Source organism: Ptiloglossa arizonensis, chromosome 7, assembly GCF_051014685.1.
Source record: "Ptiloglossa arizonensis isolate GNS036 chromosome 7, iyPtiAriz1_principal, whole genome shotgun sequence".
NCBI lineage: Eukaryota > Metazoa > Arthropoda > Insecta > Hymenoptera > Colletidae > Ptiloglossa > Ptiloglossa arizonensis.
The window spans coordinates 17,066,702-17,089,823 of record NC_135054.1 but is presented as its reverse complement, the minus strand read 5'-3'; the positions used below and the strand labels follow the sequence as shown (position 1 = coordinate 17,089,823).

Here is a 23,122-nt window from a genome sequence, read left to right as displayed (position 1 = left end):
AAATATGGAGAACTCTATTGTAATAACTGGTTTAAATATTGGAAGCTCTGTTGTAATAATTACTTTGAATACGGGAGACTCTACTGTAATAATTAATTAAAATACGAGAGTCTCCACTGTAACGATTAGGCCGAATATGGGGGCCTTTACTACAATAATTAGTTCAAATACAGAAGTCTCTACTATAATCAATTCTGATGTAAGAGTCCCTACTGTGATAAATAATTAGGTCAAGTATACACTCCACCGATATAATTAATTCGAGTACGTCGATTCGTTATCGAATCTTCTCGTCAGTCGATCCTGACGATTGCAACAACACGAAAGACGATAATTATATTTATCTCAAGCTCGTTGTCACGTTCCTCTCTGCGTACAAAAACACTTATCGATGCACCGGAAACGATCGAGCACCGTAGGAACTCGAGGAAGAGATCCACGCGAAACACACCACCCAAACAAAATGGTCGAAACGGTCACATGATCGTGAACGTTTCCACGAAACATTCCCAATTAATTTCGTCTATTACATTACGCATTTCAACCAAGGCCGGCAGGTTTCGTAGGAAACTGGTTGGTTGGTCGCGCGGTATCATGGCGTGGATTCGCTTTCCTGGTGTTGTGCCAAAACGGTCGACGATGGATTCTTTTTGTCGGAAGCTCGCTCGAGCGGTGAAAAGGAGCCGCGGGACAAAGCGCAGAAAGCTCCACGTTGGACCACCGTCGAGAAAAAGATGCGAGCTGACGCGGGGACCACGAAAACGTCCATGACACCGAATCACGGCCAAGGATCTCGCCTATTTCCTCGCCTCCTTTCTTACACCGGCTCGTTCGTCTTCCCTCGATTTCCTCTTTTTCCTTTCCTCGTAATTCACTCGCCGCGACCTCGATCCGTGCTGGAACACGCTGCATCGAAATTCTCTCCCGATTTGTTCGCGACGGGTTCGACCACCGTGTGACAAACGCTGCGAATTTCATTCGAAGCTGATCTATCGTTCGCAATGGGCCAGTTGAGGACCTAGGGACCTAGGGACGCTCGAAATTCCATCGAGCGTAGATAAATGATCTTTTTTTTCTTTAATTGTACTTCGATTATTTTATACTCGTTATTAAGAGTTATGGTATATTTCTTTGCAGGGTGTAATAATATTTGTTATCCAGGGACGCTTGAAATTCCATCGATCGTAGAAATGATCTTCTCTTCTTTAATTGTACTTCGATTATTTTATATTCGTTATTAACGTATAAGAATATTTAATATTTTCTACTTAGAGAAGCTTGATTGTGAGAATTGTCTTTTTTTTTAATTATAATACTTTATTTGTCGTTGGTAACGTAAGCAGGGCATAGAATATTTTTAAAGCAACGATGACAGTATTGCCAAAAATAACGAGAAAAGTACATTTTTCTTTGTTTACAAATTTTTAAACATTGCACATATATATAGATAGGTCTGATATCACCTGTAGAAAAACAGATTTACGTTAACTTTGTAAAGATAAATCTTCGTAAAGGAGGGTAATCTTTTTCCACGAGCTGATTCTTTGGTTACTGTAACGGTTCGAAAAAAATTCTCCAAACAAAAGCTCCTCGTTGGTAAAAGGTTTATCGTACAGTTGTAACAATTGTATTACAAATGGTGTCGCTATTGAAAAACACGAAGGTCACCCTTTTCTTCGATCGATACACTAAACGCTTTTATGTATTTATCTTCAAATAGAAGTAGTTGAGATGCAATTATCGTCGATTAATCTTCTATGATTAATTATTCAGGATACATTCGGGATTACCAGAACTCCGTTTAACAGTATCGGCGTGTATCGCGCCGTTTTACAAATCATTTTACAAATGGACGTGCACAAACCTTTCGACGTGTTTAATTGCAAGAGCTTCAATCTCTATCGGTACAGGAACGTCGGCAGATCGTTAGCAACTGAAAGAAAGTCGTAAGTCGCTGACAATTAGGTCACTCGTGGGCACGAACCGCTTCGTTTAGTCGTCATTAATCAATTATGCGCTTACACAACGTTTGCACGTCGTTAGCTGATTAACACAAGCACCTTTGGATCCGCAGCTTAAGTGGTCGCGGATTATGCAAACAAGTAATGCCGGGTTCCTCGTGTAAAATAGCGTAATTAGGGGACAAAATAGATTATCAGGTGTGAAAGCGACTTTTAACGAACCACGAGGAAATAGTAAAACAAGAAGGTGTACGTTGTGTAGAAAGTATCCGAGCAATACCTTTACTTCGTGGAATAATAATACACAAATGGTAGAGAAATACAACGAATCGATATCTTATCAATTGTACAGTGAACAATCTGAATCGATAACACGGCTAGTTTTCGTACAATAAAATCGAGAACTGTATTGTTATAATCTCCATTCTGGAGATTTCAATGCCTGGATGGAGTACCATCGCCAACACCGAAATATTATACCTCACCCGGAGAAATTAATACATAAATTAATCATTCGGTTCCTTTTCAGTCGGAACACCTTGCAAAATTAAGAAAACTAGATTTATTTTCCACCTTGATAAATAAATGCAGATCGATCGTTTCCACTTTCGTCAACGTCCAATTTTCCCTGGACACAAAGATCTAATCGGCTTTGGATACGAGGATAAATATTCTTCGCTCAAATTAACCACCGATTCTCAATACACTGTTAACAAGAGACGTCAATTGACGTTTTTCGTTTCTGAATCATTGATGATAAGAGATCTACGATCGATCGATCGTAAACGACACGATCGTTCGTTCAAATAACTTCTCCTTCTTCTTTCTTCGTTAAAATTGTACAAACCCTTTGTTACGCATACAATAATATATAATCAAATAAAATAATAATACAATCGTACGGAGCCATTGTAAGACAACGTACCATTGATTGTTCCAAATATAAAATTTAAAGACGTATTTGTTAACATCGATAGAAATACGATTCAAATTTGACTCCGAATCGATCGTTTCGATTCGGGTGCGTCCAAGTACGCTAACCGTCCGCCATTTGCGATGCAAGTGCGTTCGTAGGATCGATCCAGGACAAACGTACCGACTGGAGATCGCGTTTTCGTTTCTTCCAAATTGCCACTCGTTGTATTTCGCAATTTCGTGCTTAATATTAATGTATTCAGATGCTGTTCCCGCGACAAATTACCCGCGCCTTGTCACTGTCCCTTTTAATATGAGCTGCGTAAACGTACGTTACGCCCAGTCTCCCTTTATTATGATGTATTGCGGTCTGCATATTAAGTCGGGACTAAATAAAGATCGCGTCTACCACGAGACCTCAACTGACTTTAATTCAGAGGACGGTGTCGCGTGTACGGAGACGTATTTCGCGTGAAAAATCGCGATAGATCGAGCGAACGTTCAAGAATCGTCTCGTCGTGTTCGCGACGATTCGATTCCGTGCAACGTACGATATCGATACGAGCGAAAGTTCGATCGTAGGACGATCGACCGAGTCCGAGGACTCGTAAACTACGCTCGGGCACGGTTATCGATGATGAAATTGTTTTTCCGAGAGATTAATAACCGACTGGCTATTCTTAACGGGAATTATAGATTCGAACGATAAAATAGACCGCGAACGATAAATTCGAATAACGTAGACCGCAAAATTGTTTATGGATTTTGAAACCGTATCTGGCTCGATTTATTTTTCAAAATTGATTTCTTTTTTTTGCAAAGGAAGGCGTAAGGAACATTCGATCGCAGAACGATTAAGCGTGTCGGTGGATTTTAAATTTCGTTCGGACACGGTGTGTCGATGATGAAATTGTTTTTGCGAGAGATTGATAACCGACTGTTTATTTTTAACGCGAATAATAAATTCGAACGATAAAATAAACGATAGATGGACTCCGAGCGGTAGATCTTAATCGAGAATATTAACGTCGACTAGAAATTATTTAGAGATTTGAAACTATCGGTTTATTTTCAAAATCGATTCTTTTGCAAACGAAGCGGAGAACGATTCCGGAACGATCTCCTCGACGATTACGTACACTGTTAATTGCACAACAACCAGTACGGCGAAAGAAATCTGGCTTCCGCCGAACCGTGTATTAAATCAGGGTCGTGATATCGAGTTTCATGGAAAGGTACCATAAATGTATTCTTTCGGATCGTGGCGTGACCTCGGTAGGGAACAATATTTCGAATACTCGAAGGATCGAATTGCAAACGCGGCTTTATCGCACCGTGCGCGACAATTAGTTAAGTTATGCATATATTTAATGTAAAGGCGATCGACCGTGTGCTCGATCGCCGCACACGTTGGTATCGATTCCTTTTGAAGTATCCTGCGTGTACACAGGATGCAAAGACCTGCCCCGGCTTGCATTGGAAACTTTAAGGCCGGTAGCCCACCCAGAAGCCGCCATTGTATCCTCGTTACCCATCGAACGCATAAAACATATCGCATGAAATCGTGTTCCAAAACGGCCACGATGAAAAAAACCACCCGAACCTGCTTGTCTCGCTGTGTTTAATTCCATTTTAACGGAACGATATTATAATCGTGCGGCAGCCTCAATGTTTACACGTGATTTAATAAATCGAGGAGGAAACGAAAGTTTTTCGATTCTTAGATAATGGATAGATTCTAGAGCTAACTTTGGGCGAGTAGAATTTCAACAAAAGATAAATATTCAAAGAAAAAAAGATGAATTTTCCATTTTAGCGGAACTATATTATAATCGTGCGGCAACCTCAATGTTTGCACGTGATTTAATAAATCGAGGAAAAGACGAAAGTTTTTTCAATTTTTAAACGATGGATAGATTCTAGAGCTAACTTCGTGCGAGTAGAATTTCAACGAAAGATAAAAATTCAAAGGAAAGAAGATGAATTTTGAAATTGATTTTATCTGAAAAATTCTGAAACTTTGATCCTTGGATGCACACGGTTGCAGAAGTGCAACGTATTCATTTTTCATTATTATACACCTACTAACGATCGTTTGTTTCACGTTTTTACAACGTGCTTCCGTCGATATTAATTCACTCTCAGACGATATTTATCTATCGAAGTAAAATAATGTTTCCCGTGCATTCAATTCCACGAGGAAAGATTCCACGTTTAATTTCAAAAGGACAACTGTTTTTGGAGTCGAGTTTAAATGAGAATCTTGGAGTTAATTTCGTTTGGAAAGTGAACACTGCGATTGAAAACTGCTGTAGTTCGTTCCAAGGAAAAAAGAGGAACTTGGAGTTAATTACACGGGTAAAGTGGATTTAACGAGTAATTTCCAGCGACAAATAGATTTCACGGTTCATTTCGAGGAAACAGTAGTGTCTAGAGTTCGAGAGAGAAAAGGGGACATTCTAGAGCCAAATTCGTTTTGGAAAAAAAAGAAAGAAAAAGAAAAATGGACGTTGCGGTCGATCTCGAGTAGAAATTAGATTCTAAAGTTACGGTTATTGTTCGGTACCGGTTAACAACCGAGTAAACGTCACCTGAAATTGTCCCGATCGGACGAAGATCAAATTTCACTTATTCGGGCGAGCAACTCGGAGAAACGTGGTACGGTTCCTGATCGTTGGTGTGCGACGATCGTTGCGAATGAGTTTCGAGGGTGGCGAAAGTGAGTCTGTAATTCGAGTGGAGAGAGTGAAACTGTATTTTAAGGCGATGAAAGTGGAACTCACTGTCCCGAGGGTGGCGATCCCGCGACTTCTTTTCAATTTTCTGCAGACTTGGAGGAACAATACTCGTTCGACGAAATTATCCAATAAAATGAATACGTGACCTCTTTGCATTCGAGAATTGACGGAGAACGTCACGATTGTGAAAATATCGATAACAATCTCTTCGAGTATAAGTGATTTTACATGTAGGAAAACTTGATCGAATTGGAGAATTGTTAGAAAGAAACGGTGACGTTCTCACCGTAAAGAACCGAACGATAATCAGAATTCTCGAGGATATATATCGGTCGATAAAGTACAAACCAAAAAAGTATTAATTACTGTGCTTAAACAACCGTCCAGCTTTCTATATCTGCGATACTGTCCCCCTCTAAACAATGCAAATTGATCTCGGTACCGATAATAATCTTGCTGATCGTAACTGATGTTACGCGTAGGAGAAAGTTGTTAGAAATAGATATTTGTTAGAAAAAAGTTGACATTCGAAGTAGAAAATCATTTAAGAGAAACGGTATTTGGAGTGGGAAATTATTAGGAGAAAAAAAACAGCATTCGAAGTGGAAACTTGTTTGAAGGAAACAACGTTCGAAGTGGAGAATTATTTTAAAGGAAACAACGTTCGAAATGGAAAATTATTTGAAAGAAGTAACGTTCAAAGTGGAAAATTATTTGAAAGAAGTAACGTTCGAAGTGGAAAATTATTTGAAAGAAGTGATGTTCTTAGTTGAGAATTATTTGAAAGATAACAACATTCAAAGTGGAAAATTATTTGAAAAAAGTAACGTTCGAAGTGGAAAATCATTTGAAAGAAGTAACGTTCGAAGTGGAAAATTATTTAAAAGAAGTAACGTTCGAAGTGGAAAATTATTTGAAAGAAGTAACGTTCGAAGTGGAGAATCATTTGAAAAAGTAACATTGGAAGTGGAGAATTATTTGAAAGACGTAACGTTCGAAGTGGAAAATTATTTGAAAGAAGTAACGTTCGAAGTGGAAAATTATTTGAAATAAGTAACGTTCGAAGTGGAAAATGATTTGAAAGAAAACAGCGTTCAAAGTGGAAAATTATTAGAAAAGAAAAAACCCGGTAACGTTCTCACCGTAAAACAGAACAGAATGATAATCTCCGTCCTCGAGGACATGTATCACTCAACGAGGTATAAACCAAAAGGGAACGAGTATTAATTACTGTATTTAAACAACGATCTAACCTTCGATACCTGCGCTACTATTCCCCTTTACCGTACGATCGGAACGCGTTTCGAAGCGAATCGGGCGGGAATCCAATGCCGATGTGGATGTGTCTCCAAACAAAGAGCGATGGTGTTGCACCGACCGATTTCCTCGGAAAGGAAAAGCGCGGAGATCAGCTGTACACGTCGAAAGGTCGATGAGTTGTTCCCGCTGTGGATTTCGAGGTCGTTGCCGCCGGTCGAAAATGTAAAAAGAGAGTGAGTGGGAAGAAGACGAGCGAGGGAGGGAGGGAGAGGGAGAGAAAAACAGGGTTCTTGCCAAGAGTTCTCGGTAACCCTGAAGTCAGTCTTTGTGCCTCGTGCCACGGACGAGGAGGTGCACGCCTGCAGGAATGCAAATGGCAAATGCACCGGGCGTACGATACGACCGATGGCCATTCAATTCTCCCCCCTCTTCCTCCTCCTCCTCCTCCTCCCTCGCTCTGTTACAAGTTTTCAACGGAGTAATTTAGGTAGTGCACCAACGACTCCGAATAATCGTTTCTAATATCGAAACGGAGGGATCCGAATCGTCGATAGTATCCGAGTCTTCTATTGGTCCCACGGTGCGTCTTTCACCCTCTGAGCGGCGAATCTTCCGGAAAACGATCGAGTTTTTATTATCGAATTTTCCGACGAGCATTTGAAAATCGAATCTCGAAATTTGTACAGCTGTGTGTCCGGGAAACGAAGTTCGTAGAGTTTCAAGGAACTTGAGAAAATGAATTTGAAATTTCATCGGTGTTCGATTTAAGAAATCGAGGGTTAACGAAGTACTTGGGATACGTAGAATGATCGTGGTGTAATCGATGGTATGGTGGAAAATTTGGAAGGTTGAAGTCGATGAGATACGAGAAACAATGAAAAGTATAAGTGAAGGAAACAACGAAGAGTTGAGGAAACAATGAAGAATTGAAATGGAGGAAATAATGAGGAATGGAAGGAAATGGAGGAAATAACGAAGAATGGAATGTGTGATTTATAATGTAATGTGAAAAGTAAGTTATTCAAAAGTGAGCGTAAAAGTAAGTATGTTCGTTTAACGAATGTTGATCGCGAGAAACGAAAGAAAATCAACGAGCTGATTTTCCACGCGAACGGAATCGCAATTAAAACGTTACGGGCCTCGTTAACGTATTATATTTCGTGTTTAAATAAGTTGTACGATTGTTGTCGTTCGTTCGGAAACCTCTTACTTTCATTCACAAGCTAGCCACCTACAGCCGGTCACATAAATCTACATACACTCGTGCAATATGGTATGCGGGCACAATGTTAACCAAGAATGTACGCTCGTGTTTCTTGTAATATTGCAAATTTGTGACGTATCTAAACCCACGTTTCATTACAGGCAACGAGTGTATTAAAGTAAAAGTTATTTCGTCCATTTATAATATCGATCGATGAAATATAGATGCCCGATTCGGGTAACCAAACTCAGAGTAAATCAAGAACGTGTGTTACAGTAAAATAAAAATTACTCTCGTTCGTTGTTCTATCAACCGATGAAATATAAAAGTCTGATTCGAATTTAGCTCGACACCAAAGTGAATCGGGAAAACCAAGTAATACGAGAGATTTGTGACTGAATACCTCAGAGAGTAATGTTCAAATCCACGGTTGATTATAATCGGTAGATCGAAATAAAAATGATCCCATTTTATGGTAACGATAACTCGTGAAATATAGAACCGTCTCAGGGACGCACGACTTAAAGGGTTAATGTACATATTCTATTTATTATTCGTCGAATGGCGTAGAGTATAATCCAAAGGCACACTGAGGCCCAAAACGGTAAATGAATGCTGTCGGGAATATCTAATACGCGTAGCAAAGAGTTCAAGGGCATGATATTCCAAGAGACTCGAATCATCTTCGAGATTGTTTGATCCCTCTTCTTGTAGAATAATTCCATTGGATCGTTACTTTTATCGAAAATCTATTGAGCTCCCTTCTTCGATAATAACGAGAAAATCTTGATTGCGCTGCTTAAAAAAAAGTACACGTACGTGTAAAAGGCAAGGTTCTACTTCTTCGCTGTTGAGCCTAACCCATAATGGTAAAGAACGTTTAGAACCCAAGGTGTTACTCGATTCGTACGAACGCACAGTTGGTATCCGAGATAATCTCCTTACGTGACGTTTTTATAAGTATTCATATTATTCCATCTGCGTCAATGTTCAGGTTTCGTAAGATTCGATCGCGACTAATAATAACAGCCAGCCATCTTTCCTCGAGGGTAACTCTTAAGGTTGTTAAAAGTTTACGGTTGCTAGAATACATTAAGAAATCACTATGTGTAAAATAGATGGAGTAGATCGTTGATTGATCGAATAAGTAGAGTGGATCGTTAATAGATCGAATGGATAGAGTAGATTATTAATAGACTGAATGGACAAAGACGATCGTTCGTAGATCGAATGGATAGAGTGGATCATTAATCGATCGAATGGAGTGGATCATTTGTAGATGGAATAGATTGAATAGATAATTTGTAGATGATTAATAGCCGAATAAAAAATATCTTAGAACACAGAAGGAGCCATTTTTCTCGAAAACACTATCGCTGTTGAGGTTTAGGGACACGTGCCCCTCGAATCTCGTCGCAACTGATTTCAGTTGCACGATGTGTGACTCTCGTATCAAGCGAGGCACGACGTACCAGACTCATGATTGATTCACAAAGGACAAACACCGCCGCTGTGTTTGAGGCTGTTTGAGTAGCCTTGCGGACGCCATCATTTGTTAACACTTATGGCGTCAGCGTTCCCAGCTGAAACATTGCCTCACAAATTAGCCGGTTCGTAGGGAATTAAGCGCTCTTAACCCAGATTTTCTAAATGGAATTCGTCGCGTTCGAGTCCGCGATTATGGGGCTCGGTGTATTTAATCATCCTCGGCAGTGTGTCACGGTGGTATTTTAACAAAAAAAAAAAGAAAGAACTAGACTCTTTCCTTTATTGGATTTCCCGAAATGGTTGTTCGATGCGATTAGATGGAATTCTTACGATCCTTTGCGAATTTGTACGATTTTACGACCTACAGTTTTTTTTTTTTTCATTAACACTTATTTATACGTATTTTTTATAAATCACCCTTCGATCGAAGGTAAACTCAAAAATCATGAAACGGTTCTTTCTTATAGGTAAACTCGCTATTTACGAATGGATTACATAAGTATCGACGTGCCTACTCGCGAATGGAATTTCTTCGACCCGAAATCGCTGCTACAACTTCAAATTGGCTATACTTTCGGATCCATTTTTAGTCCGGATAGTTTCGTTAGCGTCACGATCAAAAGAATTGTACAATATTTCTTCTTCGTTTTTAGTTTCTATTTAAATCACCTTATCCACCGTTCGATACGAATCACAATTAACGAAACGAACAACAGATTAACGCGGTACACCACGATCGAGGATCAAACACTCTCCCACATTAGCGATCTCCGAAGGAAAACGAAACACACCGAGGCCTCGTTATTCTCTCCGTTTACTCTCGAGTCACGAACCATCAACAATTTCGTACGAAGCGGGGGCTACAAATTTTACCCAATCGTGTTTCCGCCATTTTATGAAGGGATAAATATCTGCGGCACAATTTCGGCCAAAATATTTAATACTCTCCTCCGGGTCCGTGTCTCGAGATATATCCTTTAAGAGGACGCGTTATTTTCATTTTTTTCCCCTCCCACCCACCCACGAATAAAGTACGCCACCGTGGAACAGGAGGCCATATTTTCTCGAGCAATATTTTTTCTACCACGGTGGGGAGAAACTCGCGCGCGAGCATGCGCGTAAGCGAAGGCGCGCACGCAGACGGTATGAAACATCGACGTGACAATCGAGAAAGGAAACGAGGATCGACAATAAGACGGATTTCCACTCGGGCGATAAATTTCAACTCTCCTCCTGCTCCTTACCCCCCACCTCCCAACCCTACTCCACCTCCTTTCGTCGCTGCTCGCGGTTCCCGCTGGTGCACCGCCCCTCCCAGCTCCCCCCCGGCTTCTGAATGAATGAACCGACGATTCGAAAGGTGAACTTCTTTTTCCTGACGTGGTTTATACGCGCGACGAGGGAGCCGTTTACGGCTGTCGTAATCCACTGACGACAACGACAGTTGAAAGCACGCCGTTGTCTTTGGTTCCTCGCGGCGATACCGCGGTGGCAACTTACATCAGAAGTATACCTGCTCCTTTGCTTTCTCGTTCGGCTTCTTTTGTCCGGACGCCATTTTTCTTCCTCCTCGGTGGCTGCCCAGAAACTGGACGTCGAATAAAATCGTTGGTACCACGACTCGTGGAGGAAAAGTATTTTAAAGAAACTACTGCAGTACAAACTTTTAACGAAACTACTGCAGTACAAACTTTTAACGAAACTATTACAGTATAAACTTTTAACGAAACTACTGCAGTACAATCTTTTAACGAAACTATTACAGTACAAACTTTTAACGAAACTATTACAGTACAAACTTTTAACGAAACTATTGCAGTACAAACTTTTAAGGAAACTACTGCAGTACAAACTTTGGACAAAACTACTGCAGTACAAACTTTTAACGAAACTACTGCAGTACAAACTTTGGACGAAACTATTGCAGTACAAACTTTTAACGAAACTACTGCAGTACAAACTTTTAACGAAATTACTGCAGTACAAACTTTTAGCGAAACTACTGCAGTACAAACTTTTAACGAAACTATTGCAGTACAAACTTAAGGAAACTACTGCAGTACAAACTTTGGACGAAACTACTGCAGTACAAACTTTTAACGAAACTACTGCAGTACAAACTTTTAACGAAACTATTGCAGTACAAACTTTGAAGGAAACTATTACAGTATAAACTTTTAACGAAACTACTGCAGTACAAACTTTTAATGAAACTACTGCATTACAGTCTTTTAACGAAACTACTGCAGTACAATCTTTTAACGAAACTACTGCAGTACAAACTTTTAAGGAAACTACTGCAGTACAGACTTTGAACGAAACTACTGCAGTAAAAATTGTTTTTACCGATTTTGTAAGGGGCCCATTTTTCCCATTTTTTGTGCAGGACGAGTTAAATTTTTGTTTCTGTTCTTTGTTGATTATTTTAGGATCGATACCTTGGTGGCAACGTACATCAGAAGCATACCTGCTCCTTTTTGCTTTCACGTTCGGCTTCTTTTGTCCGGCGGCCATTTTTCTTCCCCGTCGGTGGTTGCTCCGAGACAGGTCGTCGAATAAAATTGTCGGTACCAGGACTCGCGGCGTAAAATATTCTAACCGATCGCCGCGACGGACATTGTTTATAATTATTACAAAGAAGCAACGAACACTTTCCCGAACACTACCCCGGTCATCGATGTATTATTCGATTTATATCTACCTCTGTCTCTATTATTTGGAATACCCGTGGAATTTATTTAAAATATACTCTATCGTTCCTAATAACGATAATCGGGTTACGAGAATTCCGCGAACGATCGAGAGTCGTCGGTAAGGTTCGTGGAATCTGAAAACAGAAATTCCCGAGCGACACGAAAGTTGTCTTTGCCTATCCGCGTCTTACGCGATCGTGCGGTGTACCTGATTTGCCTATCTACGATCGCTCCAACGATCTGCATACGTAAAACTAGGGTGAAAAGACTGAAATTACAGGCAGAAGTACGTTAAGGAGGCATTGATAATCGATAAGTAACCGTTGCTTGCCCTTCCAGCCAGTTGTCCGCGGTATGTCATTACTCACTGCTCCACTCGGTCATTCTCTTTAACAACGAATCGAGATTCCAGTAATTAGGAGCAATAATTAATTAGGTCGACTTTTTCTCCGACTCTTGTCGAAACAGTTATCCACTCACCCCCCTCCCCTTCGCTCCCGAACGATCGAACGTTCGATGTAGCTAATTATAAGCTTCTTAATTAGACCCGTTTCCGATCCACCTCTACGCCACGAGTAACGATAGGTGGCCATGTGGTTCCCGTGTTGGAGTTAAAATTTTATCGATTGTATCGCGTCGATGATTCCACTACCTCAATTTCGTACTTCTTTCGCTATTTGTGCACGATCGAACGCGATACTAATGTAACAAAGTGTATCGTAAAATACGATACGTTTTGTACGCGGTAAACAATCCAGGAACGGAGTCACCATTAACGAGATAATAAAATAAGTAAGCCTCGTTATTGATTGTATCGTGTCGATGATTCTCCTTCAATTTCATACTTCTTGCAGCCTTGGTTCTAGATCGAATCGGGTACCAATGTACAGAGTGTACCGTGAAATTCGATTCGTTTTACGCGGTAAACGATTCCGAAACGGAGCCAGCGTTCAAAGAGATAATAATGTAAGTTCTCATTACGGATTCTATCACTCTCAATTTCGTACTCGTTTCGGTCTTGGTGCTCCATCGAAACCGATACCGATGTACCGAGTGTACCGTGAAACACGATTCCCCGCGGTACGATAAACGTTTCGAGATACAAAAATAACAAAATTAGTTCTCGTTATTAAATATTTCGCGTCGATTATTTTCCCTCGATTTTCGTGCTCCTTCCAGATCGAATCGGACACACAGAACGTATCGTAAAATTCGATTCGTTGTGTATTCAGAAATGGAGTCGGCGCTAAAAAGATAATAAAATAACTTCCAGTGAAAACGTATGCATTGAAAACAAATCGTATCCGAATATACGTTCGTATAGGCTTGTTGTTTCGTTGTTCGTCGTTGTTGAATTTGATCTTCTGTAACATTTTCCAAGCGCGTACCGCGCGAGTGAACGAGTTCTCGATTCTTTTTGCAACGGTATCTGCGTCATTAACCGCGGAAATTAAACGATTTGCAATCATTCGTTATTCGACCGCGACCGAAATACGTTCTGAAATCATTCTGTATTTTTGTAACGACCGATGACGTATTTTTTAATACGGAAATAGATACGTTAACGGGCAACACTCGCGATCGGAGAAAGTTTAGAATCGATCGTTTAAATAATTATGAACGGTACTGTACACGCTCAAAGAGATCGGTTTCAATCGATTATTTTCACCTGATTTACTCGAGTTCGTCTGTTCCGCGGCTTTGCCCTCACACAGAATTTACGTGGGTGGTATATATTTAGCGGGGGCGTCCCATGTAGCTGGTGTGTTTCACATTCAAATCGAGGAAGTTATGTCAGGGCAGCACTGCATGTATAAATAAATCGTAACGAATGCGGTAACTAATCCGCGATACGTTTCGCTATCCACGCCTTTCTATAGCGATTCGATATTGGATCGATCGGGGAAGAGGTTCTCGAGATTTTTCGCAAATTCGTTTATACAAATCGATGCACGAAACGCGAGCATCGCTCCTAGAGCACAAATACCGATACTTTGTACGAAAACTTGTTCCATTCGACTCTTCGTTCGAATACACCTATACTATATTTAGTAGAGTAGTATATTTAGTATTTAGTATATCTAATACACGTACTATACTTACGTTGCGTGCAATTTACAGTATATCTAGTATTTAGTATGTACATATATAGAGTATATTTAGTATTTAGTATGTACATATATAGAGTATATTTTGTATTTAGTATATAAACATATATACAGTATATTTAGTATTTAGTATGTACATATATACAGTGTATTTAGTATTTAGTATGTACATATATACAGTATATTTAGTATTCAGTATGTACATATATACAGTATATTTAGTATTTAGTATGTACATATATACAGTATATTTAGTATTTAGTATATTTAATACACGTACTATACTTTCGTTGGGTGCAATTTCTTTCATTTTCGAGTACCCGTACTCGAAACCACAGTTCCTTTGAAAAATGTATCGAAACACCTGACCACTGTTTGCGTCAGAAATTCTACGGAGACGCGAATATTTATAATCAATTTAACACCATGGTGTTCGAAACTCCTCGAATCCCAGATGATGAAGAAATTTTATCGAATGAAAATTTTCAAAATCAACGGTTACGATTTCTACGGTTACTCGGCCCAAACGTTGCTTCGTTCCAAACACGAAATTGGAAGTTTGCGAAGAATGTAATTAACAATCTCTCGATCGATTTAAATCATCCGGAAGGGTCGATACTATGTTATTTAAACCCCTAAAATTCGAGATCGAAAGATTGTATTAAATATCAATCTTCGAAAGACGATTTCTTTAATCGTTTAGCCCGTTACTTTGTCCAAAGAAACGAAACTGGGAATTTGTAAAGAATGTAATTAACAATGTCTCGATCGATTTAAATCATCCGGAAGGGTCGATACTGTGTTATTTAAACCCCTCGAATTCGAGATTAAAAAATTGCGCTAGCTATAAATTTTCGAAAGACGATTCCCTTAATTGTTACTTGGCCCGTTACTTTATCCAAAGAAACGTGTACTGGAAACTTACGAAGAATGTGATTAACAAGGTTTCGTCGTATTTAAAGAACGCGCGAAATTAAAAGTTTTCATTACCCTCGGTAATTATTCTGTCGGTATCGAGAAGTAGCTAATGATCGTATAAAGACAACGGTTAATCACTTTCACCGTGCACTTTTATGCCCGGTTTGCAAAGCAGTTGGTAAGAAATTATCCAGACAATTGGACGAAATTTCACGGTTCGGTGGTCCGTGGTCGGAAAGTTAGCCAACGGATAGCGTGTCTCGTTGCGGAGATAAAGGTCAATCATGGTGAGGAGTGACTCACGAAATTTTTGGCATACTTTTTTCCAGACGGGCCACGTGAGAACGTCGACGGGAAGCTACATAATTAAACCAGCCGAGCCGTGGCAAGAGAACGACAAGGATTCTCTAGAATTCTCGTTGCAACACGCCATCCAAAGGGTGCGAACACCGACCATGGATTCCAACCACTTGTACGACATTTACGAACAACCGAAAAGCCAGAATTGCGGTGTGATCGGTAAGTTTGTTTACAATTTAACGTTAACGATCTCGATCGATGGCTTCGAACGATTTTAACGAATCTGTAAACTATTTCCAAGATTCTACTCTTAAAGTACTCATTTGTACATTTAAAAGTGAAGTTTCGTTATAATTTTCTAATTATAAATAAACTTCCTAATTTGTACCGAGATCTGTTCAATATCGAGGATTTTACAGCTGGTGAATAAATTACCGTTGTATTTCTTTTATTTTTGTAATTGTAGCGTGATTTTATAGTATAATGTATTTTTTATTTGTACGTGGTATATTTATGAAATTTGTAAAGAATCAACAAGTATATAAACTCACGTGGAGTACATCGCCGTTCACTGTGGAGTTCAACAGACCGCCATCTACTGGTGTTTCTCGCAAAGTACGATCCGATATAAGAATTCAAATCTCGAGCGAGGGGAATCTAAATCATTTTTGGTACGTGTTAGAAAAATAATATTACACTCCTCGTGCATCGATTTCGAAATACGTCAAAGATTCATAACACAAAATACGACTAAATAACACTCGCGTGCGTTGATAAATAATCACTCAAAACCTAACGTGTGAAAAAAAATATTCCATCTCTAAACGTCGACATGAAAAATATAATTAATACACAATCGTTTCGCATTGATAAATAATCATCCGAAGACTAAGAGAAAAAAAAATACTTTTACCTCGGAGAAATTTTTCAAAAAATAATATTACACTCCTCGTTGATCAATAATCGTCTAAAACCTAAGAAAAAGAATACTCTTGTTTCGGAGAGACCTTTCGAGACACGCCAAAGATTTCTTCGTGCCCACAAACATACACATACATACACACACCGTGTCTCAAAACATCCTACATTAGAAAAAATAATATCGCACTCGTCGTTGATAAATAATCGCCTAAAACCTAAGAGAAATACTCTTGTTTCGGAGAAACCTTTCGAAACGCGTCAAAACTTTCTTCGAGCGCCCACAAACATACACATACATACCCCACACCGTATCTCAAAACGTCCTGTATTAGAAAAAATAATATAGGACAAATAGGATAAATAATCGCCTAAAACCTAGGAAAAAGAATACTCTTGTTTCGGAGAAACCTTTCGAAACGCGTCAAAGCTTTCTTCGCGCGCACAAACATACACATACATACACACACCGTGTCTCAAAAGATCCTACATTAGAAAAATAATATCACACTCGTCGTTGATAAATAATCGTCTAAAACCTAAGAAAAAGAATACTCTTGTTTCGGAGAAACCTTTCGAAACGCGTCAAAGCTTTCTTCGAGCGCCCACAAACATACACACATACATACATACACCATGTCTCAAAACGTCCTATATTAGAAAAAATAATATTACACTCGTCGTTGATAAATAATCGTCTAAAACCTAAGAAAAAGAATACTCTTGTTTCGGAGAAACCTTTCGAGACGCGTCAAAGCTTTCTTCGCGCACACACACACACAGACACACATACACACACCGTGTCTCTCGAAACGTCCGTTGGAGAGCCGTGGTCGTGGTCGTGGTCCGCGAGCTCAGTCGAAGACGGGTTTCGGACGAGTGAGGTCCCGCGCCGAAAACGTATTAATAATGCATGCGCCACGGCCATACACATTAGGACACGGATGCACACGTGCACCAGGCCGAAGCGTGTAGTACTACAAATGCCCGGTTGACTCGATACGTATCGTTTTATTCATGACCGTTCCTTGAGCCGCCACCGTGTCGCACGGCGAAAGTTCATTCGGGGGCCCCGGCGTAAGATTCGCGAATAATAAATCGGGGCCCCTGGTAGCCGGCAGGGGACCCCGCGTTCCGAGTTTGGGCCCGCGACCGACCGGTTCCGCGAGCTCGATTAACATTCCGTTATTGAGGTATCGCATTGTCGGCCGCGTAAATCGCCCGATTCGTATTAATTATTTTGTCAGCCCGGGTACGCCGGGGGCCCTATCTTAGGCGCGCCAATCGTTTCCACGCTTTACCTTTAATTGCCATACCGCGACCCTCTTTCTTCTTTATGGTGATTTCTCTTTCAACGTTGCACAGGTGGTCGCTGGAACCACCGTGCTCCGCTCTGTACACGCGACGAACCGTACCCGGTTAATCGAGGCTCGCGTCGAGCGGTAGCTTGCCCCCGAAAGTGTCGATGTACAGCTCGCGGATGGAAAGATGACTCCCGAGTTCAGGAGAATGTAATCGATAGCGGGTAAACTGCACGATGAACACGAACGGATGATTTTTATTTAGGATCGAAGAGAATTTTTATTCAGAGTAAAGTTTTGAGGATTTTTAACGACTGTATATTTCGTTTCTCCGTTAATAAATATTCACGATCCGTTACGGGAGTGTTTTTCGTGAATATTAGTCGTAACGTCACGAATGACGAGGAAACATTTGGGTTATTGGTTTAATTGAAACTTTGAGCAACGGCAAAGTTTGTCACTGTGTTTATGCATCGAATAATCAAAAGGTACAAGTTCTATATATTTGGGACGTTTTTCTTTGAATAATTTTGAGCGTACAGTCGAACGAAAGAACGCTTTCGGATTAAAGAGAACGTGACCGTGTTATAGGGTGGTCCGTTCTTCGCGATCGTTTTGAATATTTTTTTAGGTTTTCATAAGAGGAAAAAACATAGGTCAAATAATATAATAATAACGTCTCAACGCTCCCGTTGTTAATAACCAAGAACGGGACGTTAGTCTACAGTTGACGAATAACAAAAAATTTTTAAGAGAGAAATATATATATTTTTTTTTTTTTCAAGTTTCTCTCGAAACTTTTGTAAATTATCAACGGTTATTTTCGGCCAGGGAGTATACGCTCGCAGCAACATTGTGGCTTAGCCAACGTAAAAATAAATCCAAGGACCTTGTAACAACATTACCTTCGGGTGGAATTTATTAACCCTTTGGATGATAAAATCGTCGACATCGGTTGTACATCGTGTCGCGGCATTTATGGTCGGACGACCGTCGTACTTGCTAAATACCGATACGTGTATAGCATGATGAACTAAATTATTTCTCGAGTAATCTTTTTTCCCAAGGAGGATCTTTTACGTATACGTCTTTTTAAGCGCGACAAACGCCTATAACATATACGACGGGAATAACGATCATCTTGTACGACCAATGTCGATAATTTTACAATCGAAAATTTTAATTAATTCGATCCGCGAATGTTCGAACGTGATATCAAAATTGTGACCGTGAATTCGTTTCGATATCGGTCTCCATGAAAAATCGTTTATCGTTGCGCTTCAAAATGCGTGTCCTGTTTCTAAGAAACGTATCGATGATCTTGAAACTTCGCAAATTATAACATCGAAGAAAAATATCGTATATCCCTCTGCTCGACAAACGCGACTCGAATCTCGTCTCACGTGTTCTTCTGTCGTCGAAGAAAAATACTCGCGGCGATCTCGATAAGCGGACCACCCCTTGGTATAGAATATTTGATAATTGATCGACCAATAAATATAGATTGTCGTCTTCTTTGTCGAACAAATTGATTTTCAGAGTATCCGGAATGAAAAAATCTGATGGATGGTACCCTCCTCTAAGATGAAGATTTCTCGCTGACATGTGCTTTCATCTGCTTAGAGAATCACCACCGAGCTTAATTGATGGTCGGAGATTTTTTTTCGTTTTTTTTTCAGTTTCATCCTGGTCTTGGTTCCCCTCGTGCCCTTTTTGTACCCCGGAGCAAACTCGTGCGTACGAATTTAAAGAACGTTAACCCTCCGCGGTCGAAGACCGGGATATTAGCAGCGCCTTTGGCGTAACTTCAGATTTTCGAGGCTTTCGAGCATAAATAAACCGCGGATATCGCATTCCAAATAAAATTTACGCGGATTAACCTCCTCTGCCTATTACCGCTGCATAATTTCGGCCAATCTTCGAACCGATTATTCATTCATTTCTTCGTTAAATATTTGAAGAGACGAGGAGTACCCGTGTCGTAGAAGATGCACGGTTGTCGCGATTTTAATAAAAAAAAAATCTAATATAAAAGAATTCCAACACCTGTACAGGGCACTGAGAATAGTTCGAGAGGTAAATTTCAGGTTCACGCGGTATTTATCGAAAGAAATGAAAAAGTCTTAATAAACACGGATTAAATCGTTTATCTTGGACTTATAAAACACTTGGCGAGAGTCGGTAACAAGATAATTTCCCAGATCACTTATCTATCTGAAGACTTTCGAGCGATTACTTATCGGTAATCGCAAAGTAAACCAAAGAACACGTGTTAGACGTATCTATAACACTATCCGAGTGTAAGTGGTCGCATTAAGAACTTGATTTATCAATACGAATGATAAATAGTACTTATCCCTAAAGATTGGCGCAACCATTTGTACGGAAGGGACCGTTATTCAAATATCTCGATGAAATACGATCTTTTCACTTATAAATTTCCTTTCGCGCATCACCTTCGCCGTGATAATTAATACAAATATTTCAATTACCATGAATCGTAAAAAGAGTTCGTAAACACTGCAAATACTGCAAACACTGTGGTTATTTCTAACCCGAAGGCTTTGATCGTAAAATGGATGTTCTTAAAGTTAAATAGCGTACAAAATGAGGTTTAAAATCGGGTCTTTCTCGACCCGTTGCGTCCCAATATATGACTTCTCTAGGTTTCTCAATCTTTTTATCCCATTAAAGTGTTACGAACACGAGTTCGTAAATACTGCAAATACTGCAAATACTGCAAATACTGCAAATACTGTGGTTATTTCCAACCCGAAGGCTTTGATCGTAAAATGGAAGTTCTTAAAGTTAAATAGCGTATAAAATGCGGTTTAGAATCGGGTCTTTCTCGACCCGTTACATCCCAACACATAACTTCTCTATATTTCTCAATTTTTTCTATTCCATTAAAGTGTTACGAACACGACTCCATACATACTGTAAATACTGCAAATACTGCAAATACTGCAAATACTGCAAATACTGCAAATACTGTGGTTATTTCTAACCCGAAGTCTTTCGATGCAAAATGGAAGATCTTAAAATGAAATAGCGCAGAAAACGCGGTGATATTCCACCAACAATAGTATCATCGTCGCCGTTGATAGTCACAACAGAGCCTCCACGTACATTCTTATATTCCACGGCGATCGTGACCTAATCTCGTTTGAAACTGAAGGGCGTATCCGCGCCGCGATTCCGAGAGGAGACGGAGAGGTCGAGGAGAAGCATTAAGAGCTCTCGTAGCGTACCGACGACCACCTGTACCGAAACAGGTTCAGCCATTTACGGATGCCCTCCGGCGAATTCTGACGTTCCATCGAGACAGCTTGGCGACGCCAAGCCTCGTTCGGACGGGACGCCTCGCGTGGATAACGCTGTCGAAATTTGTGTCCGTACGCGTCCGCGCGACGTCTTCGGCCACCTTTGATCGCGCGCAAAATGTTTTGAGCCCGCGTCAAGCCGCACGACGATCCTCCCCACCCGTTCGCGTCCATTCCTCGAGATTGCTCGAGCGACAATCGTGTAAAATGGAAATTACCGCGGATTCTTTATTAACACGTTGAACGCGACGGTGGTCGCCGGTGACCGGCCCTCGAAACTTACGATCGTTTCTTTTGAAACGGTTACGAGAAACCTTGACAGTTGTAAATTTCGTAACGGTAAAGTTGATTAAAATTGTGCGTCGTCTACCTTGGCTATTATCTTCGATGATGAGAAATAGAATCGAACAACTATCGAGTACTCTTACTTTTGGAACGTTGATACTTTAAATACTGGAACTTTATAACGCGAAATTAACGTTGAATAACTATCGATTTCGAGAGAGATTTTTGCAACGATGGATTAAATCTTTAACGAATCGATTCTTTCACTTCGTTTCACGTACCGATTTTTTCGACAAAAGTATCGTAAAGATCGATTAGAAATTATTTTATAGTTTTTCAAATTTAAGAATTCTCGGTCGGTGGTCGAGCATTTGAATAAACGAATTTTATACATTTGAATGGACATTTTTGTCTAAAATACCTCGAGCGTGCAGTCGAACGGAAGAACGGATTAAGATTAATCAAAGTCGAGATGGATATCGTCTAAGGTTGGCACAGAGTAGTAAAAGAGAGATTTGTACTTCCTGCTGTGGTTGAAAAACTGGCCTGGAATGCGGAATGCCTCGAATTTTAATGAATCTCGCAGAGGTGGGGAGACGTGGAGGGTCCGACCAAAGTTAAGTACGCGTCGGTGAACGAAGCAAAGGGAAAATAGAGAACCACGATGTACGAAATACGTTATTGCCGAAAATTTTTTGGTCAACCGACTCGATAAGTAAGGAATCGATAAATTTTACCGTGACGTAAGATTGAAATATTAAATATATTGCAAAACTTTCTCTTCGTTGGTAGTAACTATTTCTAATAGTTTTAATATTCCTATATCATTGCAACTTGACGATTATTCCAATTATTCAAGAAGAAGAATAATATACTCCAAAGGTTCGGTACGCAAATTAATCTCAAAGTCTTTGAAAATATATTCTTTTAAACTTTACAATACAACGAGAAGACCAACAAAATATAAAAGCATCCATTATAATAGTTCCAACTGGAAAAAAATAATGTATCGAAAGTATAGGTCGAACAAGATCCGAACTGGCTAGGGTTGGAAAATAATTGATTACTTTTACTGGTCCTACGGTAGAATTAATTACTTTTGCTCGGTTATTGCGCACAATTATGGTACCCTCAATGGTTGGTAATCAGCCTCCAAGAATAGTAGTAACAACCAGCGATTCGCACAATGGACATTACTTTAAAATGAAAAATTTCTACTTGTAACGAACGTGGTATTAATGCAAACGCCGGCACGGGCGATTTCAATGCCTGGTAATAGTAACGTGCACTATTACGGGTGATTTCAATGCCTGGTAATAGCACCGTGTACCATTACCGGTGATTTCAATGCGTGGTAATTGTACCGTGATTCGAAGTGTTACAATTCCTACGTTAATTTTCGCCTCGGTTCGAGATTCTTTTTATCGTGCGATGCTTTCGTGGAAAATACTTTTCATACGTTGCTCTTTGACCTTTCGACCTCGGTGGGTTCCCTCGAATCATTTTCGACTCATCGTGTCTTCGCAATACATTATCTTTTCACAATTGAAATTATCGCAATAGAAGCCATTTGACGCTCCGCTGTTCTCTCAGTCGTGTTACAAGGTCGAAGACTCGAGTTCCAAACATTCGGTACGTTTTCGAATGCTCCGACAAACCTTTGCCGAATGGAAGAACGCTTTAAGGTTAAACTCGTACACGGTCTGTACC

The 23,122-nt window shown here is 40.0% G+C and overlaps 1 protein-coding gene across 3 annotated transcripts in view; it reads left to right on the top strand.

Annotated features, from left to right (window-relative positions):
- Positions 1-23,122, top strand: part of LOC143148994 (A disintegrin and metalloproteinase with thrombospondin motifs 15) — a 159,339-nt gene that overhangs the window by 90,926 nt on the left and 45,291 nt on the right. For all 3 annotated transcript variants that reach the window (XM_076315888.1, XM_076315890.1, XM_076315887.1), the window contains one exon: positions 15,615-15,804. In XM_076315888.1, the coding sequence (XP_076172003.1) occupies positions 15,615-15,804 (190 nt within the window). The remainder of the gene's footprint in view (positions 1-15,614; positions 15,805-23,122) is intronic.